At 40.8% G+C, this 20,208-nt stretch overlaps 1 protein-coding gene and 1 long non-coding RNA gene across 4 annotated transcripts in view; both read right to left on the reverse strand.

Annotated features, from left to right (window-relative positions):
- The window catches only part of LOC124276732 (2-oxoglutarate dehydrogenase, mitochondrial-like), a 109,647-nt gene that overhangs the window by 34,106 nt on the left and 55,333 nt on the right, over window positions 1-20,208 (reverse strand). For all 3 annotated transcript variants that reach the window (XM_046712373.1, XM_046712372.1, XM_046712374.1), the window contains 2 exons: window positions 11,051-11,179; window positions 7,148-7,327 (listed from right to left, as the gene is read on the reverse strand). In XM_046712373.1, the coding sequence (XP_046568329.1) occupies window positions 7,148-7,327; window positions 11,051-11,179 (309 nt within the window). The remainder of the gene's footprint in view (window positions 1-7,147; window positions 7,328-11,050; window positions 11,180-20,208) is intronic.
- On the reverse strand, window positions 11,482-12,179 carry LOC124276733. Its single transcript, XR_006898638.1, has 3 exons — window positions 12,147-12,179; window positions 11,810-11,942; window positions 11,482-11,551 (listed from the first exon to the last, which is right to left on the reverse strand). It is a non-coding gene; the product is annotated as an uncharacterized LOC124276733 (long non-coding RNA).

A 20,208-nucleotide genomic window follows, 5' to 3' on the forward strand; every position in this document is an offset into this window, starting at 1 on the left:
GAGGCTGTCGAGACGTATGTCTGTATGGATCTTGAAGAAATACCGATGTTGAATCTAGTTGATAGGATATAAATCCTAATCCCCACGCTGAGTGATGAGTGTTAATATCATCTGTATGTCCGTTCAAGGAATCTTGAAGGCGTTGTTAACCTTAAGCCCTTTTACAAAGGTCGCCTTGAGGTTCTCCAGCACTTGAAATATCGGCTTCATAGGTGATATCATATTGGAGTCGAAGACATCAGCGTATATGCAGTACGTCTCTGTTGGGTTGGAGTGAATTAGTGAACGAAAATATCCGCAGGCCATCTGCTACCCGGTATAAGATCTCAGCATCCGTATAGATGAAGGGATTCCTTTCATCAAGTAGGTTGTCGTCCGAAACTGAATCTATTATAGGTGTAAGGTTCATGCAGGTTGTAGAGTTGTGCAGGCTGTAAACTGTAGAGATCGCACATGTTGTAGATCTTTTTGTTGAATTTTAACTCTGACAAAACCATCCGTTTTCATCATTGCTTCGTTTTATTCAGCCTTATGGTAATAGAGTCGACATCAACATCCTGCCTGTTGATGTAAGGGTTTGTTAACCCTAGAGTTCGCGAACCCTGTAGATGTCTGCAGCTTTCTCAAAGCTGTGCGTAGGTTAGAAGGTACCTTGGATATAGGTTCAATCGGAGGAATAGTCACCAAGTCAAAGTCGTCATTACGCATCTTATAAGTGTAGACTTCATCTATATCCTTAGAAGGAGACTCCAAGTTCAAACCATTGGCTATCCAAGCTGTAACCTCTGAGTCCGGGAAGACGAAGTCTGGTTGTTCATCAATTTTCTCCTGATCGGTAGAGCTATGTATCCTGTATCCCTTCTCGAACCTCCATCCTTTCGCGAACTGAAGATTCCTCCCTTCACGAACATCTATCTTGAGAGTCCTCTCTTCGCGAACCTCTATCTGTGGATTCATCTCTTCGTGAACCTCTGTGACGTGAGCCTTCTCTTTGCGAACCTGTGTTGCTAGATGTATCCCTTCGCGAACCTCTGTGATGTGACCCTTCTCTTTGCGAAGCTCTGTCTCGTGATGAGTGACTTCGCGAACGTCTGTGAGAGATATGAGATCTCGATCTAGAACGGCTAGGCGTAGGAGATGGATCCTTCGATGTTCTCGAACGTTGAGGGTTCGCAGATGTAGAACGGTGAGTAGGCATCTCATGTCTTCTATCCTCCTCCAAGATGACAGTCGTCAGACTGTGGAGACCTTCGCAAAGATGTACGTTCGCCAACGTAGTCTTGAGACGTAGTTCTATGAGGAGTAGGTTCGCGCAGGTCCGTAGGTTTGCGCACGATGTCAGTAGATGAGAGGCTTCGCTGAGCCTTCGCTTCTTCCTCGAACCTACGTTCCATCATGGCCATCATCTGGTTGGTGAATTGTTTCATAAATTCACCCGGATCAAGTTCTGTGTTGATTGAAGCTGCTGCGGTGTAGAAGAAGCGTTCGCGAATGCTGATGAATTTTTGTGCCTCGACTTCACTCCGTTGAGAAGTTGGTGGTAGTTCGTCAAACAGCTGGCCTGCTGTGACCATTGCAGGAGACGATGTAGTAGTCGTGAAAGTCGATTGAATCGCCGATCTCGTAGGTACTTCGTGTAGAAGTAACGGGGGATCATAAAAATCGGCTACTTCACGCGGAGGTAACATCTCCTCGTTGAAGGATTTCTGATGCGTTGACTTACTAGGCCGCATAGATTTACCCTCCGATCTGGTAACAGATGCTTTCTTCTGCGACGTAGAAGAAGACGACATCTTTTTCTTAGCTTGAGTCGGAGTCAACTGCATTGTAGCCGATCTCTTCTTGGCCCCCGTACCAGCAGACTGCCCCTGCAACGTACTCAACATAGCACCAGTATTATGAATTTCAGGAGTAGCAAACAACATAGGGTTTGCAGGCTGATCTCCTGTTTATCAGCCGTGACTTGAGATGACTTCCTCACCCGATCCATGGCACGTGTATAGATATAAGACAAATATTGATTAAATTGTATATTTGATAAATCAACACAATAAGTACAACACAAGCTGGAAGAACATGGTTTTATGCATGAAAGGCATTGGGGGTGAGGATGAGCTGCGGATAACCTGTGCCAGCAAACACTGCAAGATTTCATGAAATGTAAACAAGAGTCATCAGAAGATGACATATCCCCCCGGCCCCCACATCTTTGAAAGAACAAATCATCTGACAGTTACTTAAAGTCCAGCTTGATTTTAGACTAAGTGCAAATCGTTTCCATGGAAATCATGAAAAAAGTAAATGACAAAAATCTGCAAATAGCAAAAGGCACCACTTTGGGATCTGCCTCACATATCTGCCAAGTTTGGCTGAAAGATATTAAGAAGTTTTAGCGTTGTGCTCCGGAAACAAAACCCATCCCTTCCTTTTTGAGACTAAGTTCGAATCATTTCCATGGAAACCGAGAAAATAATAAATCACAAATATCTGCAAATAGCAAAAGGCATCACTTCAATATCTGCCAAGTTTTGCTGAAAGATATAGAGAGGTTTTTGAGTTGTGCTCCGGAAACGAAGCCCACCCCTCACTTTTGGGATTAAGTCCGAATCGTTTCCATGGAAACCGGGAAAAATAAAAATGCCAAAAATCTGCAAATAGCAAAAGGCACCACTTTAGGATCTGTTTGATATATCTATCAAGTTTTGTTGAAAAATATTATACGGTTTTGAGTTGTGTCTCGAAACGAAAAGCAATCCTTACTTTTGAGACTAAGTCCAAAATGTTTCAATGGAAACCAAGAAAATAAAAATGCCAAAAATCGGCAAATAGCAAAAGGCACCACTTAAGGTTCTGTTTCATACATCTACCAAGTTTTGTTGAAAAATATTGAAAGGTTCTTGAGTTATGCTCTCGAAACGGCTTCCCCACCCTCACTTTTGGGACTAAGTCCGAATCGCTTCCATGGAAACCGGAAAAATAAAATGCCAAAAATCTGGCAAATAGCAAAAGGCACCACTTTAGGATCTGTTTGATATATCTATCAAGTTTTGTTGAAAAATATTGAATGGTTCTTGAGTTATGCTCGAAACGAAAAGCAATCCTTACTTTTGAGACTAAGTTCAAAATGTTTCCATGGAAACCGAAAATAAAATGCCAAAAATCGGCAAATAGCAAAAGGCACCACTTAAGGTTCTGTTTCATACATCTACCAAGTTTTGTTGAAAAATATTGAAAGGTTCTTGAGTTATGCTCTCGAAACGGCTCCCACCCCTCACTTTTGGGACTAAGTCCGAATCGTTTCCATGGAAACCGGAAAAATAAAATGCCAAAATCTGTGAAATAGCAAAAGGCACCACTTTAGGATCTGTTTGATATATCTACCAAGTTTTGTTGAAAAATATTGAAAGGTTCTTGAGTTATGCTCCGAAACGAAGCCCACCCCTCACTTTTGGGACTAAGTCCAAATCGTTTCCATGGAAACCGGGAAAAATAAAAATGCCAAAAATCTGCAAATAGCAAAAGGCACCACTTAAGGTTCTGTTTGATACATCTACCAAGTTTTGTTGAAAAATATTGAACGGTTCTTGAGTTATGCTCCGAAACGGCCCACCCCTCACTTTTTGGGACTAAGTCCAAATCGTTTCCATGGAAACCGAGAAAATAAAATGCCAAAAATCTGCAAATAGCAAAAGGCACCACTTTTAGGATCTGTTTGATATATCTACCAAGTTTTGTTGAAAATATTGAATGGTTCTTGAGTTATGTCTCGAAACTTAAGCCCACCCTCACTTTTGGGACTAAGTCCGAATCGTTTCCATGGAAACCGGAAAAATAAAATGCCAAAAATCTGTAAATAGCAAAAGGCACCACTTAAGGTTCTGTTTGATATATCTACAAAGTCTTGTTGAAAAATATTGAAAGGTTCTTGAGTTATGCTCTGGAAACGGCCCACCCTCACTTTTTGGGACTAAGTCCGAATCGCTTCCATGGAAACCGGAAAAATAAAATGCCAAAAATCTGTGAAATGCAAAAGGCACCACTTTAGGATCTGTTTGATATATCTACCAAGTTTTGTTGAAAAATATTGAACGGTTCTTGAGTTATGCTCCGGAAACGAAGCCCACCCTTCTTTAAGACTAAGTCCAAAACGTTTCCATGGAAACCGAGAAAAATAAAAATGACAATTATCTGTAAATAGCAAAAGGCACCACCTTAGGTTATTTTTGACATATCTACCAATTTTGGTTAAAAAATATCGAACGGTCTTTGAGTTATGGTCCGGAAACAAAATGATTACGGACGGACGGACGGACAGACGGACGAGGCGACGACTATATCCCACCGCATTATATGCCGGTGGGATAACAAAGTTACATAACGATGAAATTATGCCACAAATACAAATAATTTTAATAATTTTTTTACATATAATACAATGTAGTTATGGCCAAATCCATACACAGCGTAATTTTGAAGAATAGGACCTAAATAACAAGAGTCATCAGAAGATGACATATCCCCCCGGCCCCCATATCTTTGAAAGAACAAATCATCTGACAGTTACTTAAAGTCCAGCTTGATTTTAGACTAAGTGCAAATCGTTTCCATGGAAATCATGAAAAAAATACATGACAAAAATCTGCAAATAGCAAAAGGCACCACTTTGGGATCTGCCTCACATATCTGCCAAGTTTTGCTGAAAGATATTAAGAAGTTTTCGCTAAGCAGTTCGAAACAAAACCTACCCCTCCCTTTGAGACTAAGTCCAAATTGTTTTCATGGAAACTGAGAAAATAATAAATCACAAATATCTGCAAATAGCAAAGGCACCACTTTGGCATCTGCCTCACATATCTGCCAAGTTTTGCTGAAAGATATTAAGAAGTTTTCCAGTTGTGTTCCGAAACGAAACCCATCCCTTCCTTTTGAGACTAAGTCCGAATCATTTCCATGGAAACCGAGAAAATAATAAATCACAAATATCTGCAAATAGCAAAGGCACCACTTCAAGATCTGCCTCACATATCTGCCAAGTTTTGCTGAAAGATATAGAGAGGTTTTGAGTTGTGCCCGAAACGGCCCACCCCTCACTTCACTTTGGGATTAAGTCCGAATCGCTTTCCATGGAAACCGGAAAAATAAAATGCCAAAAATCTGCAAATAGCAAAAGGCACAACTTTAGGATCTGTTTGATATATCTACCAAGTTTTGTTGAAAAATATTATACGGTTTTTGAGTTGTGTCTCGAAACGAAAGCAATCCTTACTTTTTGAGACTAAGTCCAAAATGTTTCCATGGAAACCAAGAAAATAAAAATGCCAAAATCGGCAAATAGCAAAAGGCACCACTTAAGGTTCTGTTTCATACATCTACCAAGTTTTGTTGAAAAATATTGAACGGTTCTTGAGTTATGCTCCGAAACGGCTTCCCACCCCTCACTTTTGGGATTAAGTCCTAATCGTTTCCATGGAAACCAGGAAAAATAAAAATACCAAAAATCTGCAAATAGCAAAAGGCACCACTTAAGGTTCTGTTTGATATATCTACCAAGTCCTGCTGAAAAAATATTGAACGGTTCTTGAGTTATGCCCGAAACGGCTTCCCACCCCTCACTTTTGCAACTAAGTCCTAATCTTTTCCATGGAAACCGGAAAAGTAAAATGCTAAAAATCTGTAAATAGCAAAAGGCACAACTTTGGGATCTGCCTCACATATCTGCCAAGTTTTGCTGAAAGATATTGAGAAGTTTTCGAGTTGTGCTCCGAAACGGCTTTCCCACCGGGCTCACTTTTGGGACTAAGTCTGAATCGTTTCCATGGAAACCGGAAAAATAAAACTGCCAAAAATCTGCAAATAGCAAAAGGCACAACTTTAGGATCTGTTTGATATATCCACCAAGTTTTGTTGAAAAATATCGAACGGTTCTTGAGTTATGCCCGAAACGGCTTCCACCCCTCAGTTTTGGGACTAAGTCCGAATTGTTTCCATGGAAACCGGAAAAATAAAAATGCCAAAAATCTGTAAATAGCAAAAGGCACCACTTTAGGATCTGTTTGATATATCTACCAAGTTTTGTTGAAAAATATTGAATGGTTCTTGAGTTATGCCCGAAACGGCCCACCCTTCTTTAAGACTAAGTCCAAAACGCTTCCATGGAAACCGAGAAAATAAAATGACAATTATCTGTAAATAGCAAAAGGCACCACCTTAGGTTATGTTTGACATATCTACCAATTTTGGTTAAAAATATCAAACGGTCTTTGAGTTATGGTCCGAAAACAAAATGATTACGGACGGATCGGACGGACGGACGGACGGATGACGGACGACGGATCGACAGACAGATTTGAGACGGCGATGACTATATCCCACCGCATTATATGCCGTGATAATGGACTCCAGTGCTCACCAACCATCCACTTGGGCTTAAAAGGAGAGAGTGACAAGTAAGGCTGGTCACATGACTGTTTACGCTGGGAAAAGGGAGGTAACTCGTGGTCGAGTGTATTTTTACGTCCGCTTCGGGAACTTCAAGGGATTCAAGTGTTCCACTACCATTTGCAAGGGAAAGCGAGATAAGCAAAAGATCATGAGTCAGGATAAGCAAAATTTAAACTTTCTTGGTCAACAAATTTGTTATCCCCCAAAGGGCACAAAGACTACATTTACTATATATATTACAATGCTTGGGTATACATGGTGAGCAGATAGGGTAAGGGTCTGTATCTGATCCTCTGTGTCTTACATATAGAAAAGATTTCACCAAGAAGATTGGGAGCTGCAATGAAGTTGAAAAATACTAACTGCCAAACTAAGAAAATATAACCAGTAGATATGATAAATAAAAGGGCTAAAGATATAATCCAAGCCACAAATTCTTAAAAAGTTAATAATTTTGATAGATGGCTTGGATTAAAAACAGTTAATCTCCAACAATCCCTTTGGGAAAAAATGGAAAGTGAAGAGTCACTTGGTCTGGTGGGTCCAGAGTACAGTCATTTGAGATGGGTTTTTTCTGTTCTTCGGAAAAATAACGCAGAAAGTTTCCATTATATTTTGGGTTGAAGAAAAGGCAAACAATGCGTATGAATCAGGATCAGGAAAATATAAGTAAATCCAAAACCATTAGTAGATGTCAAGTACTCACTAAGTCAATGACGCAATCCTTCCCAAATGTCTGCCTCCATTCAGCAGCTACCTTGCACACATAGACCACTGCCTCTGGATCATCAGCATTCACGTGGAAGATAGGAGCATTCACAACACGAGCTACATCTGTACAGTAGGGAGATGACCGGGCCACTCTTGGATCAGTCGTAAAACCAATCTGTGTGTGAAGATGTTACCAGGTGTATTACAGACAATGTTTAGCTTGATAAATTGCTCTTTAATGCTATGGCAGAAGCCATTTTTCAAAAGATACCATTCTCTGATAAATATATGGTTAACCAAGTTGGTTTGTTGTTTAACGCCACATTCAGCAATATTCCAGCTATGTGGAGGCGGTCTGTAAATAATCCAATCTGGACCAGACAATCCAGTCATCAACAGTGAGCCTGACCACCCGATCCCGTTAATCGCTTTTTATACATCCAATTCTAACACAGATCTTAACGGGTATGATCATCTAAGACTTTGAAAATTAAACAAAACAAAACAAATCTCATGTAATGTATGATTACAAAATCCTGAATTCATCTTATTCATATTTTTGCATTGTTTTGTCTGAAAAAAAGGGACTCCATACAAAGGAACAATTTCATTTGGATTTGTGCCTATATATACTGTATACCATGAAATTAATGCGAGCACTTTATTAATGTGAAAAATGCGTCTGTACCCTTCTCACATTATTTTAATGACGCATTTCAGTCTGACCATGTCTACTTTTGAGAACATAATAAAAGACAGAAAACATAAATCTCTCGTCGTCTACAGAATATAACAACAATCTAGACATCTCTCATAAAATTAATTGACAAATGAGCACTAATTTCCATGACACCAATTGATATCCATTGAACGTATTCATCGGCAAATTGTGTAACAATAGCGGAAGTGTTGACACTACATATTACACCATTTCCACAGGTATCTCAAGTCACATATAATTATCACTGGTTACAATCACTGGTCATTGTTTAAAGTCACTCAAGCACATCAACCAGATCGGACATTCTCCAAACATGCAGGATCATTTCGTGATCTTTGCTCACCTTTTAATTTGAGCAAATCCTTTCAACAGAAGTGTTTCAAGTTTGATTACGTTTATAAATGTTGTCATAACACAAGTAGTAGCAAGCAATCACGTGATCAAACATGGCAGCGTAATCAAAACATCATCAGCTCATTTCCATTCATTGCTTAACAAGCTCAATTCAGGCTATTCGGTAAATGACAAGTGTGAAAGAAACTGAACAACATCAAAGATTCAGGGTGTCACATTTTATCATCAGATTCCTGAGCTCTCATTAATTTCATGATTTACAGTATGTTATTAATCTTAGTCATTTATTTACTATTCATGGTATACTTGTATTAAATAATTATGTCAAATAGTTACTTTTCGCCACTAATGATGGGTGAAACATGATGATTTAACATGTTGACTGCCTATCACGAGTATACTCGTAGTATCAATTCTGGCCGAATTTGCCACTACGAGTTATCTTGTAGCAACATCAGTGGTATTTTAAAACAAGTTTCATATGTTGGCAAAATAGGCACAAGAAACAAATGTCTCATGGCGTTCTTTGTAACCACCAGGAAACGATTGCTTCTTGTGCTGTTTTGCCAACATGTGAAACTTGTCTTGAAATACCACCGATATAGCTACGAGATAACTCCTAGTGGCAAATTAGGCCAGACATTGATACTACGGTATACTTGTGGTGGCAGTCAACATGTTAAGGGCTGATCAGTTACATTCTGTTGATGTATTGATAGATTCACAATGGGAACAAGAGTCCCATTATCACAATGGGGAACAAGAGTCATCAGAAGATGACAAATCCCCCCGGCCCCCAGAAATTTGAAAGAACATATCAACTGACAGTTACTTAAAGTCCAACTTGATTTTTTTGGACTAGGTCCAAATTGTTTCCATGGAAATCATGAAAATTAAAAATGCCAAAAATCTGCAAATAGCAAAAGGCAATACTTCAAGATCTGTTTGATATATCTTTCAAGTCTTGTACAAAGATATTGAATGGTTTTCGAGTTGTGATCCGTAAATGAAACCCACCCCTCCCTTTTGAGACTAAGTCCGAATCGTTTCCATGGAAACCAAGAAAAATAAAAATGTCAAAAATCTGTAAACAGCAAAAGGCAACACTTTAGCTTATGTCTGATATATCTACCAAGTCTTGAAGAAAGATATCGATCGGTTTTCGAGTTGTGCTTCGGAAACGAAGGTCACCCTTCCCTTTTGAGATTAAGTTCAACTCATTTCCATGGAAACCAAGAAAAATAAAAATGACAAAAATCTGCAAGTACCAAAAGGCACCACTTCAAGATCTGTCTCATATATCTGCAAAGTTCTGTTGAAAGATATTGACGTTTTTGAGTTGTGCTCCAGAAACGATGCCCATCCCTCCGTTTTTAGACTAAGTCCAAAATGTTTCCATGGAAACCAAGAAAAATATAAATGCCAAAAATCTGCAAATAGCAAAAGACACCACTTGAGGTTCTGTTTGATATAACTACCAATGAAGAATAAAATGGCAAAAATCTGCAAATAGCAAAAGACACCACTTTAGGTTCTGTTTGCTATATCTACCAAGTTTTGTTGAAAAATATTGAACGTTTTTTGAGTTGTGCTCCGGAAACGAAACCAATTCCTCCTTTTTGAGACTAAGTCCGAAACATTTCCATGGAAACCAAGAGAAATAAATGTCAAAAATCTATAAATAGCAAAAGGCACCACTTTAGCGTATGTTTGATATATCTACCAGGTCTTGAAGAAAGATATTGAACGGTTTTCGAGTTGTGCTCCGGAAACGAAGGTCACCCCTCCTTTTGAGACTAAGTTCAGAAAGTTTCCATGGAAACCAAGAAAAATCTGTAAATAGCAAAAGGCACCACTTTAGGTCCTGTCTGATATATGGACCAAGTTTGGTTGAAAGATGTTGAACGGTTTTCGAGTTATGCTCCGGAAACGAAGCCCATCCCTCCTTTTTTGAGACTAAAGTCCGAATCGTTTCCATGGAAACCGAGAAAAATAAAAATGACAAAAATCTGTAAATAGCAAAAGGCACCACCGTAGGTTCTGTTTGTTATATCTACCAAATTTGTTTGAAAAATATTGAACAGTTTTTGAGTTATGCTCCAGAAACAAAATGATTAGGGACAGAAGGACGGACGGACAGACGGACGAGGTGGTGACTATATCCCCCCGCATTACATGCCGGGGGGATAAAAACCTGATTTATTTTATCAAAATGTTCCAAGCTGTAAATAGCTGTACACAATTATGTAATAATAAATCTATGATCAATATGCAACCAAGGAGATATTTCAACTTATGGTATACAGTCATAAATGTTATGTGTCATTGTTCTAAGTTGAAAATAATCCTATAAATGTATCATTAAAATAGCCTATATATTCTGTAAAACTGAAACACAAAATTTGATTTGAAATTTTGATTATGAACACGTCACACTATACGATAAGCATTCCTCTTGCCACCAAATTTGGCTGAGTGTTCACAATAACTCATTAACAAGAGTCATCAGAAGATGACAAATCCTCCCAGCCCGCACAAATTTGAAAGAACAAATCAGCTGACAGTTTCCTAAAAGTCCAACTTGATGAGAGAATTCCTATCTAATCAGTCTGTATACAAGAGTGGTTATTGAGCACATGAAATGTTTCAAAAATTCCTATCTAATTTTGGTCGTTCACCTACATCCTATCCAGTCACTTGACACTTACTGAACACTGTCACATGTCATGGTCTGCAACTTCTTTTCTCTCACATCATATTTACAAGGTAATAAGCATGTAACCAGTTTGGCAGGTTAAAGGTTAAACATGGTGGTTTCGTTACCTGGTTATTGGCCACAATGTGAATAGTTCCATGTGTGGTGTAAGCAGGCAGATCACTCAAATGCATGGTCTCATATACAACACCTTGTCCTGCATAGGCTGCGTCTCCATGAAGCAGCATACTCATCACCTGCAGAATACATCATATACCAATCACCTGCAGAATACATCACACTCATCACCTGCAGAATACATCATATACCAATCACCTGCAGAATACATCATATACCAATCACCTGCAGAATACATCACACTCATCACCTGCAGACTACATCATATACCAATCACCTGCAGAATACATCATATACCAATCACCTGCAGAATACATCATATACCAATCACCTGCAGAATACATCATATACCAATCACCTGCAGAATACATCACACTCATCACCTGCAGAATACATCATATACCAATCACCTGCAGAATACATCATATACCAATCACCTGCAGAATACATCATATACCAATCACCTGCAGAATACATCATATACCAATCACCTGCAGAATGCATCATATACCAATCACCTGCAGAATACATCATATACCAATCACCTACAGAATACATCATATACCAATCACCTGCAGAATACATCATATACCAATCACCTGCAGAATACATCACACTCATCACCTGCAGAAAACATCACACTCATCACCTGCAGAATACATCACACTCATCACCTGCAGAATACATCACACTCATCATCTGCAGAATGCATCACACTCATCACCTGCAGAATACATCACACTCATCACCTGCAGAATACATCACATACCAATCACCTGCAGAATACATCACACTCATCACCTGCAGAATACATCATATACCAATCACCTGCAGAATACATCACATACCAATCACCTGCAGAATACATCACATACCAATCACCTGCAGAAAACATCACACTCATCACCTGCAGAATACATCATATACCAATCACCTGCAGAATGCATCACACTCATCACCTGCAGAATACATCATATACCAATCACCTGCAGAAAACATCACACTCATCACCTGCAGAATACATCACACTCATCACCTGCAGAATACATCACACTCATCACCTGCAGAATACATCACACTCATCACCTGCAGAATACATCACATACCAATCACCTGCAGAATACATCACACTCATCACCTGCAGAATACATCACACACATCACCTGCAGAATACATCACACTCATCACCTGCAGAATACATCACACTCATCACCTGCAGAATACATCACACTCATCACCTGCAGAAAGCAGAATGCATCACACTCATCACCTGCAGAATGCATCACACTCATCACCTGCAGAATACATCACACTCATCACCTGCAGAATACATCACACTCATCACCTGCAGAATACATCATATACCAATCACCTGCAGAATACATCATATACCAATCACCTGCAGAATACATCATATACCAATCACCTGCAGAATACATCATATACCAATCACCTGCAGAATACATCACACTCATCACCTGCAGAATGCATCACACTCATCACCTGCAGAATACATCACACTCATCACCTGCAGAATACATCATATACCAATCACCTGCAGAATACATCACACTCATCACCTGCAGAATGCATCACACTCATCACCTGCAGAATGCATCACACTCATCACCTGCAGAATACATCACACTCATCACCTGCAGAATACATCACACTCATCACCTGCAGAATACATCACACTCATCACCTGCAGAATGCATCACACTCATCACCTGCAGAATGCATCACACTCATCACCTGCAGAATACATCACATACTCAGAGCAGATCAATACATAAGCACTGTTCCCTTTGGCAACAAGCACTGAACAGAGATGCATGTGCATGTGAAGGGTGGACAGTGATGCTGATTCATCTGAATGTGAAGGTGAAGGAGGAAACCTGTCCTTGTTGTAACAAGCAAGGCAGTCATAGTTCTCTGGGGTTTATTTAAGCTGCAAACAAAGCCATGATATAGCTGAAGTAAAAGTAAAGATTGTCTGACTATCATCGACATGTTTGCTGGTCAAGAACATGGGTGGTCCAGCCCTCACAAGACCATCAACAAAAAGGTGAGCGGTATTTAATGTTGTCAAGGAGATGATGCCACTGACGTGAGTCCATCAGTGCAAGAACTGCAGGAATGAGGCAGAATGAAGTTGCAGTATGACTGCTAACAAGGAAGAACAGATGGATCAGGCGGAGCTGGAGGTGCCTGCATGTTGTTAGTGCCTACAATAAGGTTAGATATAAAAAACTGGGTTTCACAGTGCTTGAACAGCATTTGAGGCATCACAGTGGGTGGGAGGAAAGTGTGTGGTCTGAAGATATTTAGAAGTAGGTAAATGTGTTCTATGGCAGTGTACTTTTGTTCAACGAATAAGTAACTCTAATTTGTTGCTTCTGTTAAGATTCAGTAGAAGTTCATAACATTGTGTTTTAACAATAATTGGTTGTCAACAATGAATTACTATCATGTAACCCGTGGTGACTGGTGAGGAAGCTACAATCTTTTGATGCTCTTGGATTCTAGTGTCATCAAAGTCTGGCGCTGGGATGTAATTATTGTAAAACTTTTCCTGAAGTGGTGGATGCATATGACAGGCTAAATGCTGAAGCAAGCTTCTTGATGGTCATTTTAGAAGTTGAGTTGATAAAGAATGATGATAATTTTATGGATATGAAAGGTGACGTTATGTGACATAGATTCTAATGTCGTTGTCAAGCAAGTGATGACAATGACATTAGAATCTGTGTTGAAACGTCGCCTTTCACAGAATAAAGAAGTTGTATATCCATAAAATTATCATCATTCTGAGGCAAGCTGTGCCTCACAAAATGTCGTTGGATATTCAAGAGAAGGAAGTAACACCTGTTTCACGGCCATGGAGTGGGAGAGACTGACTGACTGAGTTTGGTTTTACGCCGCCGCTTTTAGCAATATTCCAGCAACATCACGGCGGGGGACACCAGAAATGGGCTTCACACATTGTACCCATGTGGGGATTCAAACCCGGGTCTTCGGCGTGACGAGCCAACGCTTTAACCACTAGGCTACCCCACCGCCCCTGGAGTGGGAGAGAAGAAAGAATAAAAGATGTACGTCTGTGTGAAGAGAAAATAGATTCCTGTCATCCACAGGAAAGGAAGTTGATTGCTTATGCCATTAAAGGGGTTGTCATCTATCTGTGGAGCCTTCACAGCAGCAAGATGACAGGATAAGCATGACCAAAGAAGGTTGACATCTAAAGGCACTTTCCTAGGTCTTGCGAAGGACCCATTCAGAGAAGAAGCTAATTCACATATTCAGTGGCCGCTTCAAAGTAGCCAAGGTCATCAGTTTCTATGTCTGAGGTGAATTCAAAGACACCTGGATACCATCGAACCAAACACTATTGTCAGTGAGGCGAACAATGGAGTATTTGCAGAACTCGTCATAATTTGGGGCAAAAGAATTTGTGAAACTGGTGAGGGGGAACAATGCCGGAAGAATGACTTGAGTCCTTAAAGGTCACATGCAACGTAAAACACAACTTTGCAGATTCTGATACCTTTCGGTATGGACTTACCGAAACAAATCGTCAAAAAAGCAAATTCAACTTATAAAGTTGAAAAATAACGAGATGCAAAAACGCCAGGAAATCGGAGTTCAAACGATTCACTAATTTTCCCCCGACTTTTCTGGGGAAAACGGGTTTCAACAGCTGGGCTGCGCTTATAGCACGTGCGCAGTGAAGTAGGTTCGTGCAGCTTGGAAGCGGTTGTCCAGTGAATACTCGGTGAAGGCTTTGGTGTGAGCTATTTTTCTAATGTTTTGTTGATATCTCACAGGCGCGAGCTTTTTATATGTTATGACAGTAAATTAACTGTTTATATAATTTCATTTGTCTATTTCACCACACGTTCTTCTTACCAAGTCACTTTCTCAGTTCGATACTTAAAAGCAATGTCATTATTTAGCGTTGACATAATTTCCAACTGTGATATAGATATGTCGTTGTCACAGACTAAACTCAATGTCTTGTTTTATTGACACCTGTGTGTCTGCCTGCCTGTCTGCTAATGACAATATTCAATACACAGCTGCTATCACTGACCACATGCAATTTGAACTTAACACCAATCAGGCTATACACCATAAACAAAATGCATTGATTTATGGCCCGAGTTCGGTCTCTGTCACATTATGTAATTACACAGACAGGCAGGTGTGATACTTGAACACATGACATGTTATGATGTCTGTTGATTGCAAAATGTTATACACAAAAAATGAGCATGTAATTACAAAACCCAACATCTCTATATATACACACACAATGAGCTGTGAGGGCGGCATCTGCAAATGAACCAGCCGTTACACTTGAGTGCACACCCACCCGCTCTGTCTGGTTTCGGTATCCCGGCTGCTTCATTTCGAGGGAGGTAAACCCAAGTACAAAATATTGCACTTTTGATTTGCGAGTATACGCTTATAATTTTGTTAATTTTTGTTTTCATAATCAGCAATGCATATTATATGTCATGAAGAAGTGATAATTGTGTTTAAATTATGTTTAATTTTTTGGTTGCATGTGACCTTTAACGATGAGACATCTCACAGGCAGGAAATCTGGAATGCACTTGCTTGATGTGGGCTGATGACCACCTTGTAAGGGAATATGAAAGGACAGATGAAGCGTATGTGATAAACTGCAGCATGGTGGAATGGTGGAACACCCATGTAAATCTATGACATTCTGCTTTCGGGAAGAGATGTAAAAAAACTTAAATGGTTGTGTGTTTTTAGCAAAGTTTCAACTTTTTGTACGGATAAAAAGACAAAGAGAAATGTGAAAATGACAAGATGAATGAAAATGTGTTGTTTTTAACAAGTGAAAAATCAAGTTTGATATGCAAAAAACAACTCACCAGATATATGGTATCTGACAGTCAATCATATTGTAATCTGTCAATTCACAAAATGCTTCACCAAACATGATGAGACACTTGCTCCGAATTAAGCCACATGGCCAACTTTCAAACTAATCTTTTTATAGGGAATTCTCAAAAATGATTTTTTTTAATTTAAATTGAAATTTTATACTTAGCTTGACTCATGCTTAATTGCTTGTCTCTTTCTTCTTGTGAATGATAGTGGAACACTTGAATCCCCTTTTGAAGCTCCCTTCAAAAAAGCGGACGTAAAATCACTCACCCAGTGTTATCTCCCTTTTGACTCTTTTGGTGGGAAAATGTGTCACATGATCCGACATGCCCCTCACTCTCTCCTGAATATGCGCCCGACACCTGGATTACAGGGAATCCAGAGTGCCATGAGGGGAGGTTGGGAGGGCTTACTTCATGAGTCAGGATAAGTATAAAATATCAATTTTAATAAAAAAATTACATATGTTTCTTATCCTGACTCATGCTTAATTGCTTGTAGAATCCAACGGAAACGGTGGTGGGTCAAGCCACTCTGGATTCATTGCTGATTTACGTCCTGCATACCCCCCTGAGGGAACTTCTTATAGTACTATGCTGATCCTTCCTTCCAGCTTCCTCTGATGAGTTTGGGGGGACCACAACTTGTCAGATTTCCCGGAATCGCTTCACCTGACAGTAAAAGTGGATTTATACGACTCCATGACTTGATTTCCGCATCAAATGGAGAAGTGACCCTTCTTCATATACGAGTAAGTCTTTACAAGTATAGGGTCTGTCACTCATGCTAGCCTATGACGTGCGCACGGACTCTAAGCTCCAACTCTTCCGAGTGTCGGCTTTTACAAGTCATGTGATAAAGGGTGAGATTCATCTCAGCGTCTTTGAGGAACCGTCAATTGTTGTGCTACTACAAGAGGCCCAAACTGGTGGATACAGGAGACATCCATGGTAGCAATGTCTCTGAGGTAGTGGTTGGCAAAAACTGTCTCCGACTTCCAATAGCAGCCCTCCATTATTGTCGAGATGGAGCAGTTTCCATGTAGAGCAAGTGTCAACGCAAGTGCTCTGACTTCATGAGGATTGGAGGCTCGTGGTGGCTCAAGTCCTGCTGCTTTATAGGCTTTTAGGATGACGGCTCTCATCCATATTGATATTGTTGTACGTGAGATTTCTGTAGGTGTCTCCGTAGATAAAGGGATGAAAAGGCGCTTGAATTTTCGTCTCCTCATCTTAGACCTTTGTAGGTAAATTTGTAATGCTCTGACTGGGCATAAGGATAGATCCTGGGTATCCTGTGGTCCAAGGACTGACGAAAGTGCTGGGATGTGGAATTGCCTGTCTGGCTGACCGGGCAATTGGTTCTTTGCTATGAAATCCCATCTCAATCCCAGATGTATGATATTGCTTTGTGCATCAAATCGTATTCGTTCAAAGTCCAGAGCATGTATTTCTGACATCCGAGCTACTGTTGCCAAGGCGACCAGGAACAGAGTTTTATGTGTTAGAAACGCATAGGATGTCCTTCCTAGTGGTTCATAAGCATCACTGGTGAGATGCTGTAAGACTACGTTGAGATCCCAAGCAGGCGCTTTGAATTTCTTTTGTTGGTCTTCCAACTTAAAGGAGCGTAGTAGAGCTAGTATCTCTGGTACTTTAGTCAGTTTCACACCCGTCTTCATGGTGATAACTGTACTGAGGGCGGCTATGTATGTCGAGAGTGTTGAACCTTTTAACCGCCTTGTTTGTCTTAGATGACAAAGATATTCCGCCACTTGAGGATGTGTTGCTTCCATTGCTGTGAAGTCCTTCCTTAAAGTGTATTTCTCAAAACTCTGCCTCTTGTCGTCGTACAAGCGGCGGGTTAATCTACGTAGAGCTAATGTGACTGCGTTCGCTGCTCTGGCGGAGTATCCCCTTTTCTTCAAGCAAGTTTTAATACGCTCCATGCGTGTAGTTGGAATACTGTTGGATTGCCTTGTACTTGCTTGGTGTGCGGATGAATTAGTAGGTTCGGCCACTCTGAAGTTGCAGGGTTGGATTTCCAAGTTCTTGTATGAGGATGGGAAACCACACCCACGCTGGCAAATAAGGCGCGACCAAAATCAGTTGCAGGTTCTTCGTCTGCTTGATTTTCTGTAATACCTGCGGTATTAGAGCTGGAGGTGGAAACACGTCTGCGTTTAGTCCTTCCCAGGGGATGCTTAGAGCATCTGTTGCCCATGCTTGTGGATCCGGAATCGGAGAGACGAATGTTGGTATTTGTTTGTTGAACCTAGTAGCAAACAGGTCTATCAGAGGAGATCCTATCCTCTGTATGATGCATCTGAATGCTTCTGGGTGTAACATCCATTCCGTCGGAGATGGTTGTGTTGGACGAGATAGGGCGTCTGCTATCACATTCTTGGCTCCGGGAATGTGACATGCTTTCACATCGATGTTCAAATTGTCTATTATGCTGAATAGTTGAAAGCTGAGATCTAGAAGATTCCTTGACCTTGTTGATCCTTGTTTGTTGACGTAGAACGCCACTGTGGAGTTGTCCGTATGGATCATCAGTTGGGCGTTCCTTAGTATTCTGGACCAGCGTAGTAAGGCGTTAATTACTGCTTTCATCTCGAGCATGTTGATGTGTAGACTTTGCTCCTGATTCAACCATTTCCCTGCTGCCACTTCGTTGTCTAGGTGGGCACCCCATCCTTGAAGTGATGTATTTACGTAGAGATGAGTGTTGTACTCCGGCTCTGATAAGTAGGTTCCTCCGCAAACATTCGACTTCTGAGTCCACCATAGGAGATATGGTTTTAGTCCGTCCGGTAGTTCAAAGGAGTCTGGACTGTCTAGATGAGCGTTCACAAACACTTGTAGTGGGCGCAGTTGTAGTCTTCCTCTGCATGTCATGTCTTGTGCTGACGTGAGAAGACAAAGTAGGCTCTGCCAACTTCGTAGTGGTAACGGAGAGAGTAGTGCTTGAGATATCATTTGTTGTATCTTGACCCAACACTCCTCTGGGACGACTATGCAATTCTGCGATGTGATGACCCGTATGCCTAGAAATTGCAGATCCTGTGTGGGTTCTAGTTCCGACTTGAGTAGATTTACTAGCCATCCTAGTTGAGTGAGTACCCTGATTGTGAAGTCTAGTTGCAGTCTGAGTTGACGGGATCTTGATGAGCTTGAATCCCGTCGTCCAGGTAAAACGCACTGCGTAGACCTCGTTGATGTAGATAAGTGATGATTGGCTTTGTCACTCGAGTAAACAACCAGGGGGCTGACGATATTCCAAATGGTAGAACCTTCAATTGGAAGTGACGTCCGTTGAAGAAGAATCGTAGGTATTTCCTTGAGTCCGGATGTATCGGGATGTGAAGATACGCATCCTGTAGATCTATGCTGGCGAGGTAGTCTAATGGACGTACGAGTTGTCGCAGTTGAGGCAGATGTATCATTCTGAACTTTGCGGGGCTGCGTAGATAATCTTGGTTGAATTTCCTCATGTTGTATATAAGTCGGAACTTTTCCCTGGAATTTTTTTTTTGATACTAAGAAGATTGGGGAGTAAAAACCGGGCGTGACAACTCCTGTTTTATTTCTTTGATCGCCTCCTTCTCGAGTAGAGTTGTGATGGCATTGAGTAGGTTCTCCCTCTGGTCGGCAGCATAGTTGTGGGCCAGAGAGTTGCTTGTCAATGGTGGTACTGCCTGTAGTTGTATCTTGTATCCTCTGCGTAGGATCTGGGATACGTAGTCGTCCTGAAGAATTCCCCAATTCTTCCAGTAGCGTTGTAGACGTCCACCCACTGTTGAAGGTTGTATGGGAACGGCTGGGGGTGGAAGACTCAAGTCGTTCCGAACCCGTCCTTCAGCATGTAAAGTTCCTGGCACCTCTTTCGGGGTTACCTCTGGGAGCTCCGGTTGGGCGATGAAAAGAATCCTTGCCTCCTCTGGAACTGCCGTATTTCTTTTCCCTGGCTCTTTGTATTCCTGTAAACTTTGACTTGCCGGAGTAGCGTTGTGAGGTCTGACGGATAACACTGGCTAGTGTGTCGATGGACTTGATCATCATTACCTCCCTTGACTTTTTTGCTACTTCCTTGGCTACCTCCTCAATTTCCTCTGCGAAGATAGATGGTGCTGACCGCGGAGCTCTGTATAGTGACTTGGTAAAGCGTTCACTCCACGTACAGGAAGACAGCAATCCTTGTCTTCTTAAAGTGTCAGTCCTGC

Source organism: Haliotis rubra, unplaced genomic scaffold (assembly GCF_003918875.1).
Source record: "Haliotis rubra isolate DU_JTF1 unplaced genomic scaffold, ASM391887v1 Scf212, whole genome shotgun sequence".
NCBI lineage: Eukaryota > Metazoa > Mollusca > Gastropoda > Lepetellida > Haliotidae > Haliotis > Haliotis rubra.